The sequence below is a fragment of the Syngnathus floridae genome, chromosome 9 (genome assembly GCF_059516105.1).
Source record: "Syngnathus floridae isolate MCC-2025c chromosome 9, RoL_Sflo_1.0, whole genome shotgun sequence".
NCBI classification, from domain to species: domain Eukaryota; kingdom Metazoa; phylum Chordata; class Actinopteri; order Syngnathiformes; family Syngnathidae; genus Syngnathus; species Syngnathus floridae.
This window is the reverse complement of record NC_142421.1, coordinates 12,755,659-12,777,055: the sequence shown is the minus strand read 5'-3', so window position 1 is coordinate 12,777,055 and position 21,397 is coordinate 12,755,659. Positions and strand designations below refer to the sequence as shown.

Here is a 21,397-nt window from a genome sequence, read left to right as displayed (position 1 = left end):
TGATAAAGTGAAGCAGCTCCAAGCTGAACTGGCATCACAACAGTGATTCTTCACGAGGTGCTGTGAGTCATAAGTAAATATTACTAAAGCAAGCTACGAAGTGGCCATGTTAATAGCTAAACATGGCAAACCTTTGTCGAGTTACATGGTGGATAGGATGGTAAAAGATGGTGCGTGAGTGTGTATTGGATTTGGCCCAGACGAATTGGCTAAGATGAAATTCCAAATTTCAAAGCTTTACATGGAAGACCTGCAGAAGGGGGCCTATAAGGGTTACTTGGAAGTTAGTTCTTCAAAATTAACTATTAAATTGGTACAGGGGAATTTGTTGGTTGAACCAGTCAACTTCCATTCCAAATTTCACCAGAAGATGGTGCCAAAGTCAGATTGACCTAACATAGTGAATTAATAGTTTAAAAAGTCATCGATTAGATGAAGTATTGTTCTGAAGCACAGCAACACACAATTTTGGATTATGTTATATTATTTTGTTTTGCTATAAAATACTTTGAAACTGCTTTAATATTTTAATTTGCTAACTAGACAAGTCCATGCTCATCGTTAGGGATGAGAATGAGACATGTTAATCACAGTTAGAATAAGCTAAAATGTACTTTATTTTATTCTGCTTTGCAATATTGCATAGTTAGTAGCGACTTGAGCAACTAGACAAGTCCATGCTCATCGTTAGGGATGAGAATGAGACATGTTAATCACAGTTAGAATAAGCTAAAATAAACTATTTTATTCTGCTTTGCAATATTGCATAGTTGGTAGCAACTTGAGCAGCATCATAGCACTGATGTTTCATTTACACATGAATATATTAAGAGTTGAGTAATGACAAGGGGTTGACAGTGATACTGTGGGTGGAAGACTGCAATCCCACACATGAGCGTGACCCGAGGTCACATTCATCCAGTTGAGGCCTAAGCAAGATGCTGTTTGACGGAACACAAGTCAGAGAAAGAGATTGCAAATGTCACGTTGACACAAGTTGACGGACAGTTGACAAGATCTGGAAGTGGGAAACAGGATGAAGCATCCCTGAGAAAATTGTTACATCCCTGAGAACATGGTCACCTCATCTGGTTGAATCCGGTTGAGACCGACCGAGATGCAGGTGCAGTCTGTTCTGGAAGCATTTGTGTCATCTGAATGTATGACATCATGGACAAAAACTGGTACGTGACCAAACAGGCATAGTACCCACGAACTGAACTGGTATAAAAGGTTCGTTCGGAGAAAAAGCAGCTTTCTCTCTCACGGGCTTCTGCCTGTGGGTCGAGGACGCCAATTAGAAAAAGATCCTTCATCCTTTCTGAGATTAACCCAAGGTCTCTTAGAATGAATTTATACTATCTTCAAATTGGACTTAGTCAAATTTTAAGTTTAAAGACAGGCTGGGAGATGCAGACCTCGGTGCAGGAGAGAAGGACCATTTTTTAGGGCATCGGCGTCTCCCCTTTTTAGGCCAGCCTGTTCTTTTAAACGGAATTCGGATTTTGGAACAAGGAGAACTGGTCACTCGACTTTTCCACCAAACAGCATTTTAGACCTCTAGCCTCTCACCCTTTTTTTACAATATTTTTGAGTTTTCAATCACGAGAACTTCGAGACTAAATAATTTTTGCTCTATTGAAAATGGTGAGTGGAAATTATTGTTAGTTGTTCGAACAATTGAAACTTGTAATTCTACTTCTTCCTTATTCATTAAATTTCCACTTTATAATCATTTAATTTCGATTAGTGATTATTTGGATCTTTTAGGCTTTAAATTTCTTTTGTTTCTCTATCATAGTCATACTGTAAACCGTTCAGTTATTTTTTAAATGAAGACAGCTTTAATTCTTGACATCAGGGAGTGTCAGAATCTGGTTCAAAACCGTTAACTTGAGCTCAGCTAGTGTGCGTGCACGCTCGTGTAAATAAACGAGTTCCTGCGGTCTTAACAAAGACAGCTAAATCTATTCCGAGTGGTTAACAAAAGCCCCAATCATTATAGGAAAGAAGAGCCGCTGAAACTGCCGCGATCAATTTGATCCCGGGTCTCGAAAAGGAATTACTCAACACCGGGATCCTGTTGCTTTAAAAGGGACTGGCGTCCGGAAATGACGGAATTAATCTAACAATAGATTAGTTACCATATTTATTCTAATTATCGCCCATATTCTAATAATCGCCCAGTGTGTGTTAGTGATGACATAAATAAAAAACATTGATACCTCTAATTATCGCCCATGCTGCTAAAAATTCCCCCCCAAAACTTACGTTTTCCTCCGCGACCGCATGCCGACGTCATTGCGCAAGTTTAAATATGACTGATTTGATAGCACGTCGAATGTCCCTCTTAAATTGTTTTTCTCCATAAACTACGATACAATTACACTCGTCACTCCGCTACAATATCCTCACACAATTACGTTATCGGGGCGTGCGCTCGAACAAGACGATTGCGATAACATGACGTGCACAACATGTGATGTGCGATGGTAATGTGTCGCATCGATGGAGCGTCAATTGCCCCACCCCGCTGTTAGAGGTAGATCAAAACAGCCGCTGTTCTAGTGTTAAGAACACCAGTGGGATGCAGGTATTGCATACTACATAAGAAAATATACATATTATCGCCCATTCCAGTGCCCCTTGGCGTTTGGACCAAAAAGTGTTGTCTATTAAGAACACACGAGTTTTAGTGTGAGGGACCCGGGACCCAGGCGCCTGTATTAGCTTGCTTTGTCAGGAATAAACAATTGGTAAATTCGGTCTGATTGATCAACTGGTCTTCTCTTTGACAGAACGAACTCGCAAAATTGTTAGGTGCGCCAGTGTGTGGATTAGGACATAAAGGCTCATGTGTTAAGTGTTGATCGCAATTTGGAGTCAGATAAATAACTAGAATCCGTAGCCTTACAGTTTCAAAGAAAAATTACGTTGAAGAAGACAAAAGAAGACTCAATATTGAGAAAGATGAGATGGAACAACAGCATTCAGAGCTGAAAGCATGGGAAGATCATTTAGCAGCTAACATTAAATCACTAGAAAAAGTGAAGGTCAATTTGCAGAATGAAAATGACAAGAAACTTGAAGATAATTATGAGAAAATTCTCCAGATACGTAGAGATTAACAAGGGTGGCATGCAAAAAATTTCAATAGCTATGAAGAACACACTAGCAGACCTTGACCAGATGACAGACCAAGTAGTACTTAATTGCAAACCACTGTTGAGAAAAAGGATCCAGCTGGGAAGTCTGCTGTCAAGTGTGGTGAAACAAAAACAAGAACTTGATAAGAACAGAGAAAATGTGGATTCTGCCTTGAACAGAGTCAGCAATGAGCAGGAAGCTTTGGATGTGTTGGAGCGCAACATTGACGTCAAGAAAGAAGAACAAACAATGGAGAAGGATATGCTGGAACAAATGCAGTCTGACTTGAAAGTATGGTACGATCAAGTGATAATTAACTTACAATCTTTACAAACAGCAAAGGCAAATCTCCAGGAGTTGAATGAAAAGAATATTGGAAGCAATCACAAAATATTAATCAAATTCGAACAAAACAAGAAAGGTGTGCAGACAGTGACACGTTCATTGAAGAATATGTTTGTAGACCTTAAACGGGTGACAGACCAAGTGTCAGGTAAAAACAAATTGCTTTTGAGACAGGGGTAACAGTTGGGTTGTCTGCTGTCGATAATGGTGGAACAAAAAGAAGAACTTAATGAGAAGCATGAAGATCATGTTTTTCATATTGACAGAATAAGCAAGGATAGGGAAGAGTTTCTTTCAATCAAAACAAACATTGATGTCGATAGAAAAAGCCTGAAAATTGACATGGAGAAAACACAACAACTGAGAACTAAGCTGAAGTTGAGTGAGGATCACTTAATAACTAAGCTACATTCACTAGAAAAAGCAAAGGCCAATCTTCAGGAGGCGAATGAGAGCAGGCTTGAAAACATATCCAAGAAAGGACTTAATGATGAGACGAATAAGGAAACCATTCAGAAAGAAACACTTGCCTTGAAAAAGATGGTTGCATAGTTGTTCACATCTTCCTGAATGGCTTATATTTGGTTATTTTGTCATTTGAACAATAAAGACAATTGTGGGAATGAAAATTATTTTATAACAGTGTGTATTTGCATTAAACTTCTGTAGCAAATTTTTTTTAGAAAAAACTATTGTTCCCCGGGCCCCTTCACTTTATCAAATCCGTCCCTCCTTGCAAAACATTTGGACACCCCTGGCTTAAAATGTCCAAAACCATTTATTAAATGGCACCAAAATTTACATGGACACCTGTATTTATGACTACTTCCATATATCACAATATATCAATCAATATTAATGTATATCTTAAACCAATGGCTGATTTAAAAGAAATAAGCAGCCTCTCTGCATCTGAAGTTCTCTGTCACATTTCGCTTTCACCAGTAACTAACATAAGCAAACACAATGCGTTCCGAGAGGGTTTATGTCAGCTGAGTGCTTCATACGTTATATAGTCAGTTGAAATTGGTAAGGGTTCACTTGACTTAAATTTCCCCTTATAGAAGACATACATATCATAGAAGCCGCTTTTTTAGCTTTTGAATACATTTTAATGTGTACTTGGAGTCTCAAGGATTGTAGAAAAGTTTCATTATTCCCTCCAAGTGTTGCAGAGGTACGTGTATAATCTGTTTTGGGGATATTTTTCAATCTGTTCAATTTTATTCATTTTCTATTATGTATTTTTATCTTTTACGTCAGTGGTCTCCAATCCCCGGGCCGCGGACCGGTACCGATCTGTGGATCATTTGGTACCGGGCTGCATAAGAAAGTATAAAAAACGTACTTAAGCATTATTTACATTTTATATATCTGAGTCTGAACTATATTTTAATTTGAAAAATGGACCGGATTCTCTCCTACACCTTGTGACGTGAACAAAATATAACATTACTAGTGTTGCCACCTGTCCCGGATTTTCCTGATAGGCCCAGATTTTCATGGTCTGTCCCGAAAAAAAAAAAAAGTTTTTGTACATGTGCAAAATGTTCTTTTCAGTTTAATTGTAGCGTGCCTATGTCCACAGCCTTATTGGCGCGAGAAAATATGCATACTCATTTGTGGTGGGGCGGCGGGCACCATTCTGAATGGTGAGGTGGAAACGGAGTGTGTTTAGGATAAGGAGAGAGGGAAAGGAAAGGATCCAGTGACTAAAAGGATGAAGTTATATCGTGAAATTGGGTGGCGAGATGGTGGGGGTGCTACAGGAGGTGATGACAGGCCAGTAAAGGAAAGATATAAAGACTCGATATGTTTTTAACAATGACTGGTTAAAACAGGAGAAATGCGCTATGTGGCTAATGTAACAATATGATCTATTGTTGGTCAACTGGGAACCGTTGAGGGAACAGGGAACGTTTTAAGGGTGGACACTTCCGGTTACACGGTTGGACTAGCAGTACTGCATTAGTGTAACGGGAGACGGAAATAAAAAATACAACCACATTGGGTTGAATTGAGACCAGAGTGTGCGCCTTGTTTTTTTTTTTCCTGCTCCTCTTATTTATTTATTGTTGTGTTATTTATTCATTATTTATTCAGCACGCTTTTGTTATACTTGTTTACTTGTTTGTCTGTTGTGAGCCATGTCTTGTCACCGTGGGATAGGGGGGAACGAAATTTCGGTTTCTTTGTGTGTCTTTGGCATGTGGAGAGATTGACAATAAAGCTGACTTTGACTTTGACTTTTGTTTCTGAAAACACCATACTTTAAACATGGTGGCAGCGGAGGAGGACTCCGTCTGAACTCGCATGTGATTTTTCCGGGCGAGGACTGTTACTGGATTCTAACTTAGCCGCTAGCATATGGCTACCGAGTAACGACATGGAGGGAATGAGGACGCCGCAAACGTTGTGCTTGGATTCCAGCAACCTCTCCAAAACATGGAAGAACTGGAGGGATGAGTTTGCACTGTATGTGGCTCTGGCGATGGAAGAGGCTGATAACAGACAGAAGGTACGGCTGTTCAGTTATCTTGTCGGCGAGAGCGGCAGAGAGCTCTTGGATACCCTGATGGGCGACGCGGCTAAGGATACGTGGAAACTAGAGGACATCATTACAAAGTTTGATGATCACTGTAGCCCCGTCATGAATGAGATTGTGTAACGCTACAGTTTCTTAACTAGGTAGCTTAACTAGACACTGAAGAGAGAGCAACAGCAATCTGTACATATTCTATTAGGTTAGACAATCTCATGGACATTTTAATGTTCATATTATGCAATTATTTTCCTTAGTTTATATAAACATAACTGCTCAATCAGAACACCAATACAACACACACATAGGCACACACACACCCACACACTCAAAGGGGTGACGCCCCCCACACTCACAGATACCAAATGGTCATGTGACAAGTTCCCGCCTTTCCGGACAGTATAAAACAAGCTGACCTGGAGACGGACGTTGTTGTAGATGTGCCGCCTTGCCATTGTGTACTGGCTGCCATTGAACAACCCAAGATCTTGCCAATAAAGGCCCAACTCTACACTCCACATCTTTGTTTTACCTGCCTCAACTTCGGACATCCCCGCACAACACGCAACAGATGGTGACCCGGATGTGGGTTTTGTCCAGTTGAGCAGGTTTTGGCTGCTTTCAGGTGAGGCTTGCCGCTCCGGTTCGGAGGTCCGGGGCCCCACCTTCAAAAGTTAAGAGGATTTTTCCTTCACAAACTGGGACTTCCGCACTGTAGTGGCATTGCCTTGGCTGAAGCTTAGCGTATTTTACCGTAAATTGAATGGGTTTGTGTACATGAACCTGTTTTGGTAAAGTACAGCGGTCGTGTGTGGAGACGAGTTGCTGCTTCAGTGGGTTTCGCGCGCTGTTGTTGTGTGAGTCTTGTTTTTCATCTTGTTTTGATATAAAATTTCGGCGGTCGTCAATGTGGTTCCGCGACCTTCGTCTTGTGATTTGATATTGTTGTATTTTTGGCCGTTGAGGTTTCGAGACCTGCGTCTTGTGGTTTGTCACGTGTGATGATTTAGCCACTGCGTTTTCTCCCGGCATTTTTTGAATGTGGATGTGTGCTGATTTAGCCGCTGCGTCTTCTCCCGGTATTTTTTGAATGCGGATGTGTGCAGATTTAGCCGCTGCGTTTTCTCCCGGCATTTTTTGAACGTGGATGTGTGCTGATTTAGCGGCTGCATTTTCTCCCGGCATTTTTTGAATGTGGATGTGTGCTCATTTAGCCGTTGTGAACCTCCCACCAGACGTAAATGATTTGGCTTTTGTTGTTTGTTGATATTTTCTTTTCCCTCTCTTGTTGCCTCTGTGCGTGGCACCGGTGCCTGAGTAACAGGCATTGAATGGCAGGGCCCCCTAGGGTGGCTTTGCTAACTGATCTAACAGACGATCAACTTTCCTGGTACAAGATGGGCGACCCTCCAGACACATCGCTTCCTCCATGCAGCCCCCATTTTACGGTGATGGTGGCAGCGGAACACACGGCAAAGGATCTAGGTCCCATGACGTATAAGGCCTCTCGTGCTTCCGATTGGGTTTCTGTGTCCTCCAAACTTTCCCATTCTTCATCCTGTGATACTTACCGCATGAGGTTGTCGGCTGTTCCGGTCCCTTCCATTCTGCAACATGATCTTCTGCCCCGCCACCATGGCCGGGAGACAACAGATTCAGAGTTTGCCCAGAAGATGTTGGAGATGCTCCCTGCCGATCTTTGGTCGCAGGGCGCGAATGACGTAGGCCTGTGTCGCAATGTCTCTCCAGATACGTTTGAAATCACCCCAGATCCGGTTCGTTTGCGTCAATACCGTATTTCTCCAGAGGTGGCGGCGGGGGTCGCCGAGAATATTCGCTCCCTCCTCCAATCGGGTGTCCTTCAGTTGGAATCTGACCCCGTCTGGAACACCCCGATTTTGCCTGTTCCGAAAAAGGAAGGAGGGAAGTTCAGGATGGCTCATGATCTACGCGCTATAAATGCTAAATAAAGTTCTCACTCCTCTTCTTCCTATGCCCAACCCTTCTGCTGCGTTGTCTCTGCTCTCTCCAGACCATGAATTCTTTTCCTGCATTGATTTGGTGAATGCTTTTTTCTGCCTACTGCTTGATAGGTCGCTCCAGCACATCTTTGCTTTCACCTTTCAGGGTCAGACCTACTCCTACACTCGTTTGCCCCAGGAGTTAGTCGTTTCTCCTGGCCTTTTCAATGCAGCCTGCTTGACGTTCTATCTGTCAGGATCAGAGTGGAAATGGAGCAGGGCGACCAACTGCAGATTGGACCAGGGTTTATTGGCGGGACTCAAAACACAGACTCGGTAAACTGACATGACTTAACTAACAAAACAACATGACTTCCCAACCAAAACATACTTGAAACCGACAGGAACCAAAAGGACACAAAGACGACATAACAACGTACAACATACAACAATGATCCGACGAGGGGTGAGGGGCAGACATGACTTATATACACGACAGGTAACAAGAGGCAGGTGGGAATAATCAAACTGATCATGGGCACACAGGAGGGGAGGGGCGAGCACACAGACAGAAACCAAGACAACCGACACCACATAGTGGAACGGCTGGGGACAAGACGTGACAGAACCCCCCCCCCCCCACAAGGGACGGCTCCCGACGTCCCAAAAAGACCGAAACCCTCACGTGGCGAAAGGGGGGGTGGGGGAGAAGCGCACCGGTTCAAGCGACCTCACTGGCCATGGCAAAGTCCTAACCGCGCTCGGCGGCCACTTGGGGACATGAACTACAATCGGCGGCACACACTGGGAACCTAAACCGCAATCGGCGGCACACACTGGGGACCTAAACCGCAATCGGCAGCAACTTGGGGAACAGAACTGCACTCGGCGGTGTTCAGGGGCCCAGGGCCACAATCGCGGCACACACTGGGGACCTGAACCGCAATTGGCGGCAGCAACTTGGGGAACAGAACTGCACTCGGCGGCGTTCAGGGGCCCAGGGCCACAATCGCGGCACACACTGGGGAGCTGAACCGCAATCAGCAGCAACCCGGGGGACAGAACTGCACTCGGCGGCGTTCAGGGGCCCAGGGCCACAATCACGGCACACACTGAGGACCTGAACCGCAATCGGCAGCAACTCGGGGGACAGAACTGCACTCGCCGGCATTCAGGGGCCCAGGGCCACAATCACGGCACACACTGGGGACCTGAACCGCAATCGGCAGCAACTTGGGGAACAGAACTGCACTCGGTGGCGTTCAGGGGCCCAGGGCCACAATCGCGGCACACACTGGGGACCTGAACCGCAATCTGCAGCAACTTGGGGAACAGAACTGCACTCGGACGGCAACTTGGGGAACCGAACCGCACTCGGGCGGCTACTTGGGGAACCGAACCGCACTCGGGCGGCATTTAAAAGTCCAGGACCGCAATCGGTGGCATTCGGGGGAGTCAGGACTGCAATCTCGGCATTTGCGGAGTCCTTGACGCAATCGGCGGCACTCTGAGAGTCATTACCGCAATCAGCAGCATTCAGGGTGTCCTAACCACAATCGGCGTCATTCAGGGAGGCGGAGCTGTGCACAGCGGCAGGAGTCGAGCATGCTGCAGTCGTAGACACGGGGTCGGGTGACGATCGCGGAGTCATTGCCGCAATCGGCGGCATTTGGTGAGTCATTACCGCAATCGGCGGCATTAAAAAAAAAAAAGTCAAAAGTCAGCTTTATTGTCAATTTCTCCACATGCCAAAGACACACAAAGAAACCGAAATTCCGTTCCCCCCTATCCCACGGTGACAAGACATGGCCCACAATAGACAATCAAGTAAACAAGTCAACAGCGTGCTGAATAAATAATGAATAAATAACACAACAAATAAATAAGAGGAGCAAAAAGGAGCAAGTGAGCGTACAGCAGAAAGTCCAGAAAATAGTGCAACAGTGCCGCACGCTACGCAGAAGGGGGTAGCGAGTTCAGGGTCCTAACAGCCTGGAGAAAGAAGCTGTTGGCGAGTCTGGTGGTGCGGGAGCGCAGGCTCCTGTACCTCTTCCCAGAGGGCAGAAGGTCAAACAAAGAGTGAGCCAGGTGACTCACATCACTCGCAATCAAGGTTGCCTTGCGGGCGAGATGGGAGGTGTAAATGTCTTTCAGGGAGGGAAGCGAAGCATCAATAATCTTACCAGCCGTATTCACTATGCGCTGCAGGGCCTTCAAGTTCTGTTCAGTGCAGTTTCCACCCCAGACAGCGATGCAACTGGTGAGGACGCTCTCAATGGTGCCACGGTAGAATGTAGACAGGACTGCCTGAGGAGCACATGCACGCCTGAGCTTCCGCAGGAAGTACAGGCGGCGCTGAGCTTTCTTTGCCAGTGACGCGGTGTTTGCGGACCAGGAGAGGTCCTCACTGATGTGCACCCCCAGGAACTTGGTGCAGCTCACCCTCTCCACCACAGCACCGTCGATGATCAGCGGCAGGTGTTTTGTGTGACCCTTCCGGAAGTCAACAACGATTTCCTTGGTCTTGTTTACGTTCAGCAGGAGGTTGTTGTCCCTGCACCACGTGGTCAGAAGGTCAACTTCCGACCTGTACCGAGTCTCATCGTCCTTCGTGATGAGACCCACCAGAGTCGTGTCGTCAGCAAACTTCACTATGCGGTTGTCGCTGTAGGTCGCAGTGCAGTCATGCGTCAGCAGGGTGAAGAGCAATGGACTGAGCACGCAGCCCTGGGGGGCCCCCGTGCTCAGCGTGATGCTGGCGGAGATTTTGTCGCCAACACGCACCACCTGAGGCCTCTGACAGAGGAAGTCCAGTAGCCAGTTGCAGAGGGAGGTACTGAGGCCCAGCTCGTCGAGTCTGCAGATGAGTCGCTGCGGCACAATGGTGTTGAAGGCAGAGCTGAAGTCCACAAACAGCAACCTCACATATGAGTCCTTTCTTTCCAGGTGGGTGAGGGCCGAGTGGAGGGCAGAGCAGATGGCATCCTCAGAGGACAGCTTGGCACGGTACGCAAACTGGAAAGGGTCAATGGTGGGGGGGAGAACGGATTTGATGTGCTCCATGACAAGCCGCTCAAAGCACTTCATGATGATGGGCGTCAGTGCCACGGGGCGGTAGTCATTGAAGCAGGACGGTGCAGGTTTCTTCGGCACAGGAACAATGGTGGCAGCCTTGAAACACGAGGGGACGATGGCCTGCTGCAGGGAAACGTTAAAGATGTCCGTGAAGACACCCGACAGCTCCACAGCGCAGTCCTTCAGCGCTCGACCCGGGATGTTGTCAGGGCCCGCCGCCTTACGGGTGTCAATAGCGGCAAGCGCCCTCCTCACACCGTCGGCAGAGAGGCGCAGGGGCTGCTCGTGTGGGGGGGAGTGGTTTTCAGCGGTCTCTCTCTCTGCACTGCCTTTCCTCTTCTTTTTACCACGTTCGAAGTCCATTATCCTCACTTGCACTGCTCGCTAGCCATACACACCACAGCAGCCGGCACCTGACATACGTAACACAGCCCTTCCTCCACATGCGCTCTGTGTGGTTGATACGGACTGTGGGGATCGGTGTTAATTGATATAAACTTCTTTCCCTCCTCACATGCTCCTGGCCTGAGTGGCCTAAGTGGCCTGGCCTGTCTCTCTGATGGCGTGCCACCGCACCGGCAGACTTAAAAAAGAAAAGAAGAAAAAAAAAACAGAGGAACGCAGGCCAGCAGGCCAATACTAGGCCGGCGCTTCGGGAATACTCCCGGTTCTCCCTATGGTCAGTCCGGGTGTGCTTTTGCCACAACACAAATAATAAATAACCCAATGGTGATTTACAAACTCAATTCATACGCTGTTGGATTTGTTCACGCTGTTGGATTTGTTCACGAATAAACCAGACCATATAAGCAAGGCAAAAAATAAATAAAACCAGTTCAATAGACAAATGTGTTGTTGAAATATTTGTAATTGGATGGTTTGCTGGGGTGTCTTACTTGGATTTCGCTTATTTGTACCAACTAGATTGCCGTATGCAATAATGGATACTGCCCTACCATTGCAGTCGCCACTGACCTGGTCCAGTCCATGCCGCTTGTATGACTCTTTTAAGGGTGTTTTCACAGCTGGACCCTTTTAAAAGAACCAAAGTCAGGCCTCTTTAAGTGGACCAAAAAGTGGACCAAGAGGAATCAAACTCAGTTCTTTTTGTGTTCACATTGTGAGTGTATATCAAAGAGGACCGATTTCTTCTTTTGTTTTTGCGCCTGCAGTCACGTGACCAATCTACGGCAAGCCAAGGAGGTTACAATACAGTGCAAAAAGGCGAAGTGACCCCAGTGCACTTTGTGTTCACAATGCACAGATTAGGTGAACCGAAACCGTTGACTTTTTAGCGAACCGTACTGAGACCACCTCCTGAGGTGGTCTCAGTACGGTTCGTTTTAAAGGGGTCTGAGTATGGTTGGCGTGTTCACATATGCACAAGAAATGCTGAGTCATCGATCTGAGTTCGTTTAGAGGGCTGAAAGGGACCAAGTGTGAAAACACCCTAAGACTCAAGGCAATCAGACTTGCTGAAACTAGTGATGAGTGGCTAACTGCAATGTTATGTCACAGCAAGCATAATTTTCAGAGACTCGGATGCCACGCAAGGCACAAAATTTCTCAATAGCAGCAAAGTTTCTCAATCTACATCTGCTAAAAGAAAAACTTCTGTTCAGTATCTTTGTGCTGTCCAGTACAAAATGGCCTGCGGCCCGGTACTGGTCTGCGGTAATGGTTGGGCAATGGTTGGTTATGCTTTAGACAAAAAGACACACTTACCCTCTGATCTGACTTGGTTCTTGTCGTCTCATTGATGTGCTTTTGAGCCTGTTGTGCACCTGGACAACAGTGTTTACATTGCATCGAATCCTCTTCTTTTTCTCTTTGTTTTTGCAGCTTCATCTTGAGGCTTTCTAATTCATCCTTCTCTTTCATGGTTTGTTCAAGTTTTTGATCAAGTTTGATCATTTTTTTAGCTTGACATTTGATGCTTTTAACTTTTCTTTTTGTGAATTCCTTAGCGATTTGTTTTCTCACCAAGTTCATCAGTTTTCTTGCTTTTTTTTCTTCAAGATATATCCTGTGTTTATTAGCATTCACTGTGTTTATGTTGTTTGTTTTTTCTTGTTTTCTTATGTAGATCAACCTCTTCCATATGTCCTCTTCTTCCGTATGCGTTTGTGTGTTTACTGTATGTTTTAATATATCCCCCAGTTTTTGTTCACTGTTTCCTGGCACACAGGATTCAAAAAACATACTTGTTTTTTCAAAAAAATGTTTGTCTTTCTGTTTTTTAGTACGTCTTTTCATTTGAGTCAAAATGTTCTCAGAATGCTTTACAATGACAGTCATTGTGTTAATGATGTGCTTTATTTCATTTTCAAGTTGTGAAACTTCTTTACCATTTCTTATTATTGTTTGGTTTAGACATACCATGCTTTCCTGCATGTACTGCTTAGCCTGTTTTGCACTAGTGATTGTTTCCCAGTTATTAGTTATCAGACTGCAGTCATTTGTTGACCACTGCCTTATTTGGCTGGTAAGTTCATTGAGACTTTGCTTGTGTTCTTCTAATTTTGAAAAATTTATCAATTTTAAGTTGTGTTGCTTAATTTTAATCTCAGTATGTTGTCTCCCCAGAATATGACTCTCTCTGTTAATGATAGTCAATGTTTCATGAAGAAGCATTTGTTCTTTCATGGCTAATTTTTTACTCAACTCAACTTTCAGAGTAAAATGTTTCATTTGTAGTTTCAAAGTTCTTACAAGGATGTTCAGGTCATGTTTTTCATTTTTCAGTCTTTCAATTTCTCTTTGTTGTTTACTTACAATTATTCTAAGGAATTCAAGTTCATGTTTACCTCCTTGTGTTATTTGTGAAAGCTGCTCAGTTTTCCGCATTTCGTGACAAATTGACGACATCCCTCTATTCCGTTTTTGTGGTCGTTGTGTCAGTATGTCTTTGGTTTTTTTGCTTTCTTCTTCATTTGCCCTGCACATAAACAAACAAAAACACACACGCCCAGACACATTAACAGACAAGCATGTGCACAAGTGTATGCACACACAAATACTTGCTATATCGCGGTTCAGTTATCGCGGTTTCAGTACATCGCGGATTTTTTCCAAAATAAAAAAAATCAAAAATTGTACCTTGTTATAAAATAGTTGTTATAATAATAAAAAAATTCTAAAAACATATATACAGTATGTATACTTTAGCTCCATCTACATATGTTACACACACACACACACACACACACACACACACACACACACACACACACACACACACACACACACACACACACACACACACACGCACGCGCACAAACACACACACACATTTATATTTATATTATTTATACATTATTTTCTGTATGTTTTTTATACTACGTATTAATACAGTATTGAAACATGTGTGAAACTATTATTTAATGTTTTAATGATAACATATGCACTTATATGGTCTAATCTACATTTATCGATACACAAAAAAATGTATGTATGTCAAAAATGAGAGGGTGACACTACTTTGAGGATTTTCACACTTATATGCACTTATATGGTCTAATCTACATTTATCGATATACAAAAAAATTTATGTATGTCAAAAATGAGAGGGTGACACTACCTTGAGGATTTTCACATATCGCGGGTGGTCTTGGAACCAATTATCCGTGATAAACAAGGGATTACTGTACCTACACACAATTTTCATTTATACTTGCATGTTGGTACTGAGGATTTTTTTTGAGGATCTGTTTAGTTGACAAACCTGTTCAAAAGCCAGGTTTTGATCAACAATCACATTCAAATTTCTGTTATAGGGGCTGTAACATACCATTTATTTTAAGGGTACAGTGTGTCAACAGTTTTGATATTTCAATGTTCAGTCAGTTTGAAAACCCACAATCAATTTCAGTTACATGCTAAAATGCAAAAAATATATGTACATATACAGTGATCCCTTGTTTTTCGCGGGAGGTGCATTCCAGAACCAGCCACATAAAAATGAAAATATGCAAAATAGAAATGGTATATACGTATATACCAGGGCTGTGGACTCGGACTCGTTCGGACTCGGTCATTTTTGCCGGACTCGGACTCGGAGCTGATTTTGACTGAGTCCACCGAGTCCGACAATAAAAAAAATACGTTCAATATTATTTTCATCATGCTGCTGAGAATGCGCATGGGAATACTGTCCACAGCCCTGCTTACGATCAATGCGGCCACGTTGAGTTGCACTTAGGCTAATGTTTACATGATGTACCAATGTCAAGGACAATTATGTCACCCAGCTTATATCATTGATGTGTTTCGATAGTTGTGGGGTCGTCACTAATTATTTGTGTTTAGATAAATGTCTGCGCTATAATGGTGTAGTCAATGATTAAAAAATATTATCTTACATGTCCTGTGTTTCAAAATGGTTATTTAATTGGGCGAGTGTGTGTGTTTTCAAGCGTTTTGCCTCATGCCAATGGCACTCAGGGCTAAGGGTGGGCTTCAATGACTATTTTTGTAAAGCCAGCCATTTAATACCATGTCAAATAATATGTTAGAGTGTAGGTTATGTTCCAATGTATCCACTTCTATCGGTTAAATTGTCAACCGTACATTTATGACTACGCCATGAGTGATCTACGTTATGAACTCGCACAACTCCGGTAGGGCAGGGAAAATGTTATCGATCCGACGTCCGATTGGAACGTCACCTCACTTTTACGTCCGCACTCTCAGCAAGGGATCCTATATAAGCCGAACCAGCCCGTGTGAAAGCAGTTGCGTTCGTTCTGGTAGATTTTGATCTAAATTAGCCTTGAATAAAGACTAAGCAGTCTTATGAATTAACAGAAAAAATGGACAGCCGGACTCGGTGCAAAAATCCGACCGAGTCCACAGCCCTGATATATACATTTAGAAATGTAAACACCATTGTTGAAATTTCCAACACGTAGTGTTTCTTGTTGGCCGCTAGAGGGCATGGTGTGTTGTAAATCAATTAGAAGTATGGTTTACCTTGCAAAGCAATGCAAAGTGTCCACCTTCAGAATTACTGCATTACAGGAACCTCATGCATAGTGAAACCAAAGTGAGTCATGGTTGTGCATGAATGTTAAAGCTTTTTAAACCCTACCCAATACCCTTTTCCTGTTTTCGCATTCCCTAAATAAACAGTCTCTGTTGCACATGTTTCGTCTTGGTCGTGTTGCACATGGCCGCCATCTCTCTGCTACGGATCTCCGAAGGGGACAAAAACAGTAGCAGTGTCCGAATTCGCAGGCAGCGTCCTCCAAGGCCATTTCGAAGGCTGGGTCCTTCGCAGCCCTGGAAGCTCCATCTCCTTGGACTGCATAAGCTGTGGCAAATTTGGACAGGCAGACTATCTCCGTACAAATCAATAGCCAGCATCCTTCAACACACAATATGGCAATGACGTGGCTCTTCGTGGCCATCCGATTCTACAACATATTTTATTTTCTCATTGTCAAGCCAAGTTTCTGATATAGATTTGGAATTTATTTATTTTTATTATTTTTTTTTTAATTTTTATAGGCTATTAAAATGTATGATTGATGTGCATTTTTTATTCTATGTTATAATAGTCGCCTTCTGTGGTCATTCCTAGCTGCACAATACTTCTTTGTACCTATAACTGGGACAAAACAAAACGGGAGCATGCTTGGACAACTTCGCATGAGGAACTTGGCATACCTGGCATGTTTTTACGTTTTTCTTTGTTTATTTTTCGCCTGTTGGACTGCCAGTACGGAAAGAGGATTCGTTACGTGTCTAACCGCGCTTCAGGTAACTAATCTATTGTTAAATTAATTCCGTCATTTCCGGACGCCAGTCCCTTTTTAAAGCAACAGGATCCCGGTATTGAGTAATTTCTTTTCGAGACCCGGGATCAAATTGATCGCGGCCGTTTCAGCGGCTCTTCTTTCCTATAATGATTGGGGCTTTTGTTAACCGCTCGGAATAGATTTAGCTGTCTTTGTTAAGACCGCAGGAACTCGTTTATTTACACTAGCGTGCACCCACATTAGCTGAGCTCAAGTTTTCGGACCAGATTCTGACACTCCCTGATGTCAAGGATTAAAGCTGTCTTCATTTTAAAAAGAACTGAATGGTTTACAGTATGACTATGATAGAGAAACAAAAGAGATTTAAAGCATAAAAGATCAAAATAATCATTAATCAAAATTAAATGATTATAAAGTAGAAATGTAATGAATAAGGAAGAAGTAGAATTACAAGTTTCAATTGTTCGAACAACTAACAATAATTTCAACTCACCATTCTCAATAGAGCAAAAATTATTTGCTGTTTGGTGGAAAAGTTGAGTGATCAGTTCTCCTTGTTCCAAAATCCGAATTCTGTTTAAAAGAACAGGCTGGCCTAAAAAAGGGAGACCCCGACGCCCTAAAAAATGGCCCTTCTCTCCTGCACTGAGGTCTGCATCTCCCAGCCTGTCTTTAAACTTAAAATTTGACTAAGTCCAATTTGAAGATAGTATAAATTCATTCTAAGAGACCTTGGGTTAATCTCAGAAAGGATGAAAACTATCTTTTTCTAATTGGCGTCCTCGACCCACAGGCCGAAGCCCGCGAGAGAGAAAGCTGCTTTTTCTCCGAACAAACCTTTTATACCAGTTCAGTTCGTGGGTACTATGCCTGCTTGATCGCGTACCAGTTTTTTTCCATGATGTCATACATTTGCCTCAGATGACACAAATGCTTCCAGAACAGACTGCACCTGCATCTCGGCCGGTCTCAACCGGATTCAACCAGATGAGGTGACCATGTCTCAGGGATGTAACATTTTTCTCAGGGATGCTTCGTCATGTTTCCCACTTCCAAATCTTGTCAACTGTCTGTCAACTTGTGTCAACATGACATTTGCAATCTCTTCCACCACTTAGTATCACCATTAACCCTTTCCGCCTCCTTGTCTTCGCTCACATTTATACATTCATGTGTAAATGGAACATCAGTATTACATACGTGTTTGATACTGATTAAACATTGTGACAATAATAACACATACTTTCACAATAGTCAATTTAACACATAATCATAATTATCCTTACTCAACTCTTAATACATTCATGTGTAAATGAAACATCAGTGCTATGATGCTGCTCAAGTTGCTACTAACTATGCAATATTGCAAAGCAGAATAAAATAAAGTATATTGCAGCTTAGTCTAAATGTGATTAACATGTCACATTCTCATCCCTAACGATGAGCATGGGCTTCTTTAGTTAGCAAAGTAAAATATTAAAGCAGTTTCAAAGTATATTATAGCAAAACAAAATAATATAACATAATCCAAAATTGTGTGTTGCTGTGCTTCAGAACAAGACTTCATCTAATCGATGACTTTAAACTATTAATTTACTATGTAAGGTCAATCTGACTTTGGCACCATCTTCTGGTGAAATTTGGAATGGAGGTTGACTGGTTCAACCAACAAATTCCCCTGTACCAATTTAATAGTTAATTTTGAAGAACTAACTTACTCAGGCCCCCTTCTTCAGGTCTTCCGTGTAAATCTTTGAAATTTGGAATTTCATCTTAGCCAATTCGTCAGGGCTAAATCCAATACACAGTCACGCACCATCTTTTACCATCATATCCACCATGTAACTCGACAAAAGTTTGCCATGTTTAGCTATTAACATGGCCACTTCATAGCTTGCTTTAGTAATATATTCTTTTGACTCACAGCACCTCGTGAAGAATCGCTGTTGTGATGCCACTACAGCTTGGAGCTGCTTCACTTTATCACCACGGTCACTCCCTGTTAGTTTGTCGTATGTGTTAGCATGTTTAGTCTGATGGTGTCTGTTTAGGTTGAAATCCTTAAACAAGGCAACCGTCTCTTTACAAAAAATCCACTCACCCTTCTCAATAGAGAAAAAATTATTCAGTCTTGAAGTTCTCTCGATTGAAAACTCAAAAATATAGTAAAAAAGGCTAAGAGGCTAGAGGTCTAAAATGCTGTTTGGTGGAAAAGTCGAGTGATCAGTTCTCCTTGTTCCAAAATCCGAATTCTGTTTAAAAGAACAGGCTGGCCTAAAGAATGGAGATGACGACGCCCTAAAAATGGCTCCTCGCTCCTGCACCGAAGTCTGCATCTCCTCGCCTTTCTTTAAGCTTAAAATTTGACCAAGTCCAATTTGAAGATAGTATAAATTCATTTTAACGGACCTTGGGTTAATCTCAGAAAGAATGAAATCTATCTTTGTCTAATCGGCGTTCTCCACCCATGGTAGTAGCCTGCCGGGGCAAACCCCTGACGGGGAGAGCCCACCAGGCGAGAGAGAGCGATGCTCTTTGTCCGAACGAACCTTTTATACCAGTTCAGTTCATCGGTACTATGCCTACTTGGTCACGTACCAGTTTTTTTCCATGACGTCATACATTGGGCTCAGACGACCCAAATGCTTCCAGAATAGACTGCACCTGCATCTCGGCCGGTCTCAACCGGATTCAACCAGATGAGGTGACCATGTTCTCAGGGAAGTAACAATTTTCACAGGGATGCTTCATCCTGTTTCCCACTTCCAAATCTTGTCAACTGTCCATCAACTTGACATTTGCAAATGTTTTTTCTCTGACTTGTGTTCCGTCAAACAGCATTTTGTTTAGACCTCAAGTGGATGAACGTGACCTCAGGTCACGCTCATGTGTGGGATCTCAGTCTTCCACCACTTAGTATCACCGTTAACCCTTTCCACCTCCTTGTCTTCGCTCACATTTATACATTCATGTGTAAATGGAACATCAATATTACATACGTACATGTTTGATACTGAATAAACATCGTGACAATATTAACATATACTTTCACAATAATCAATTTAACACATAATCATAACTATGATCTTGGATTCTCTTAGTTAGCAGATTACAACACTCAAGCAGCTTCAAAACGTATTTTGACAAGCTGGTGATCCCTAGGTCAAGCTCAAGCGTGTGATTGCAGTCTTTCACCCACGATATCACTGTCAACCCCTTGTCCTTACTCAACTCTTAATACATTCATGTGTAAATGAAACATCAGTGCTATGATGCTGCTCAAGTTGCTTCTAACTATACAATATTGCAAAGCAGAATAAAATGAAGTATATTGCAGCTTACTCTAACTGTGATTAACATGTCTCATTCTCATTACCTAACGATGAGCATGGGCTTCCCTAGTTAGCAAATTAAAATATTCAAGCATTTTCAAAGTATATTATAGCAAAACAAAATAATATAACATAATCCAAAATTGTGTGTTGCTGTGCTTCAGAACAAGTCTTCATCTAATCGATGACTTATTAAACTATTAATTTACTGTTAGGTCAATCTGACTTTGGCACCATCTTCTGGTAAAATTTGGAACGTGAATGGAGGTTGACTGGTTCAACCAACAAATTCCCCTTCACCAATTTAATAATACTTAATTTTGAAGAACTAACTTTTAAGTAACCCTTACTCAGGCCCCCTTCTTCAGGTCTTCCATGTCAAGCTTTGAAATTTGGAATTTCATCTTAGCCAATTTGTCTGGGCCAAATCCAATACACACTCACGCACCATCTTTTACCATCCTATCCACCATGTAACTCGACAAAGGTTTGCCATGTTTAGCTATTAGTTTTGCCTTAAAACATGGAAACGTGTGCAGTGTGCGTTTCCAGCTGATGTGAACAAATGTTTGGAAGTTGTGTGACAATTTATTATTTATTTTATGCTTATTGTGAGAAGGCAAAGGCCTTCATTGTGTGAAGGTGAAGGCCTTCACACGTTATTATACTTTTATTACTCGCACTTTTTTGACACGCTACTACGTCCTCATAAGTCATCCGATTCACCCCATTCCAGTTTCAACATATTCCAAATATTCATGTGCTTCCATTTTTTCAAATTGAAAATTTTATTAATTCATCCATCCATTTTCCGAACCGCTTAGTCCCCACGGGGGTCGCGGGCGTGCTGGAGCCTATCCCAGCCGTCATCGGGCAGTAGGCGGGGGACACCCTGAACTGGTTGCCAGCATATCGCAGGGCACACTGAGACAGACAACCAATCGCACTCACACTCACACCTAGGGACAATTTGGAGTCTTCAATCGGCCTACCAAGCATGTTTTTGGAATGTGGGAGGAAACCGGAGTGCCCGGAGAAAACTCACGCGGGCCCGGGGAGAACATGCAAACTCCACACAGGGAGGGCCGGAGGTGGAATCGAACCCGCACCCTCCTAACTGTGAGGCGGACGTGCTACCCAGTGCGCCACCAAGCCCCCTCTTAATTAATTTTATTAATTATTTATTAAATTTCCCAAAATTCACAAATAATATTCAGCCAAATTTCCCCCATTCAT

At 43.0% G+C, this 21,397-nt stretch overlaps 1 protein-coding gene across 6 annotated transcripts in view; it reads right to left on the bottom strand.

Moving 5' to 3' along the window:
* The window catches only part of tspan14 (tetraspanin 14), a 94,480-nt gene that overhangs the window by 57,798 nt on the left and 15,285 nt on the right, over positions 1-21,397 (bottom strand). The window contains exons 2-4 of one of the 6 annotated variants that reach the window (XM_088385438.1): positions 12,796-14,008; positions 7,828-7,936; positions 7,606-7,761 (exon numbers count right to left, since the gene is read on the bottom strand). In XM_088385438.1, coding sequence (XP_088241564.1) covers positions 7,606-7,761; positions 7,828-7,936; positions 12,796-14,008 — 1,478 coding nt within the window. Of the gene's footprint in view, positions 1-2,271; positions 7,462-7,605; positions 7,762-7,827; positions 7,937-12,795; positions 14,009-17,322; positions 17,726-21,397 lie in introns of those variants that run through there. The other 5 variants (XM_088385434.1, XM_088385433.1, XM_088385432.1 and 2 more) reach the window with 5 other exon arrangements.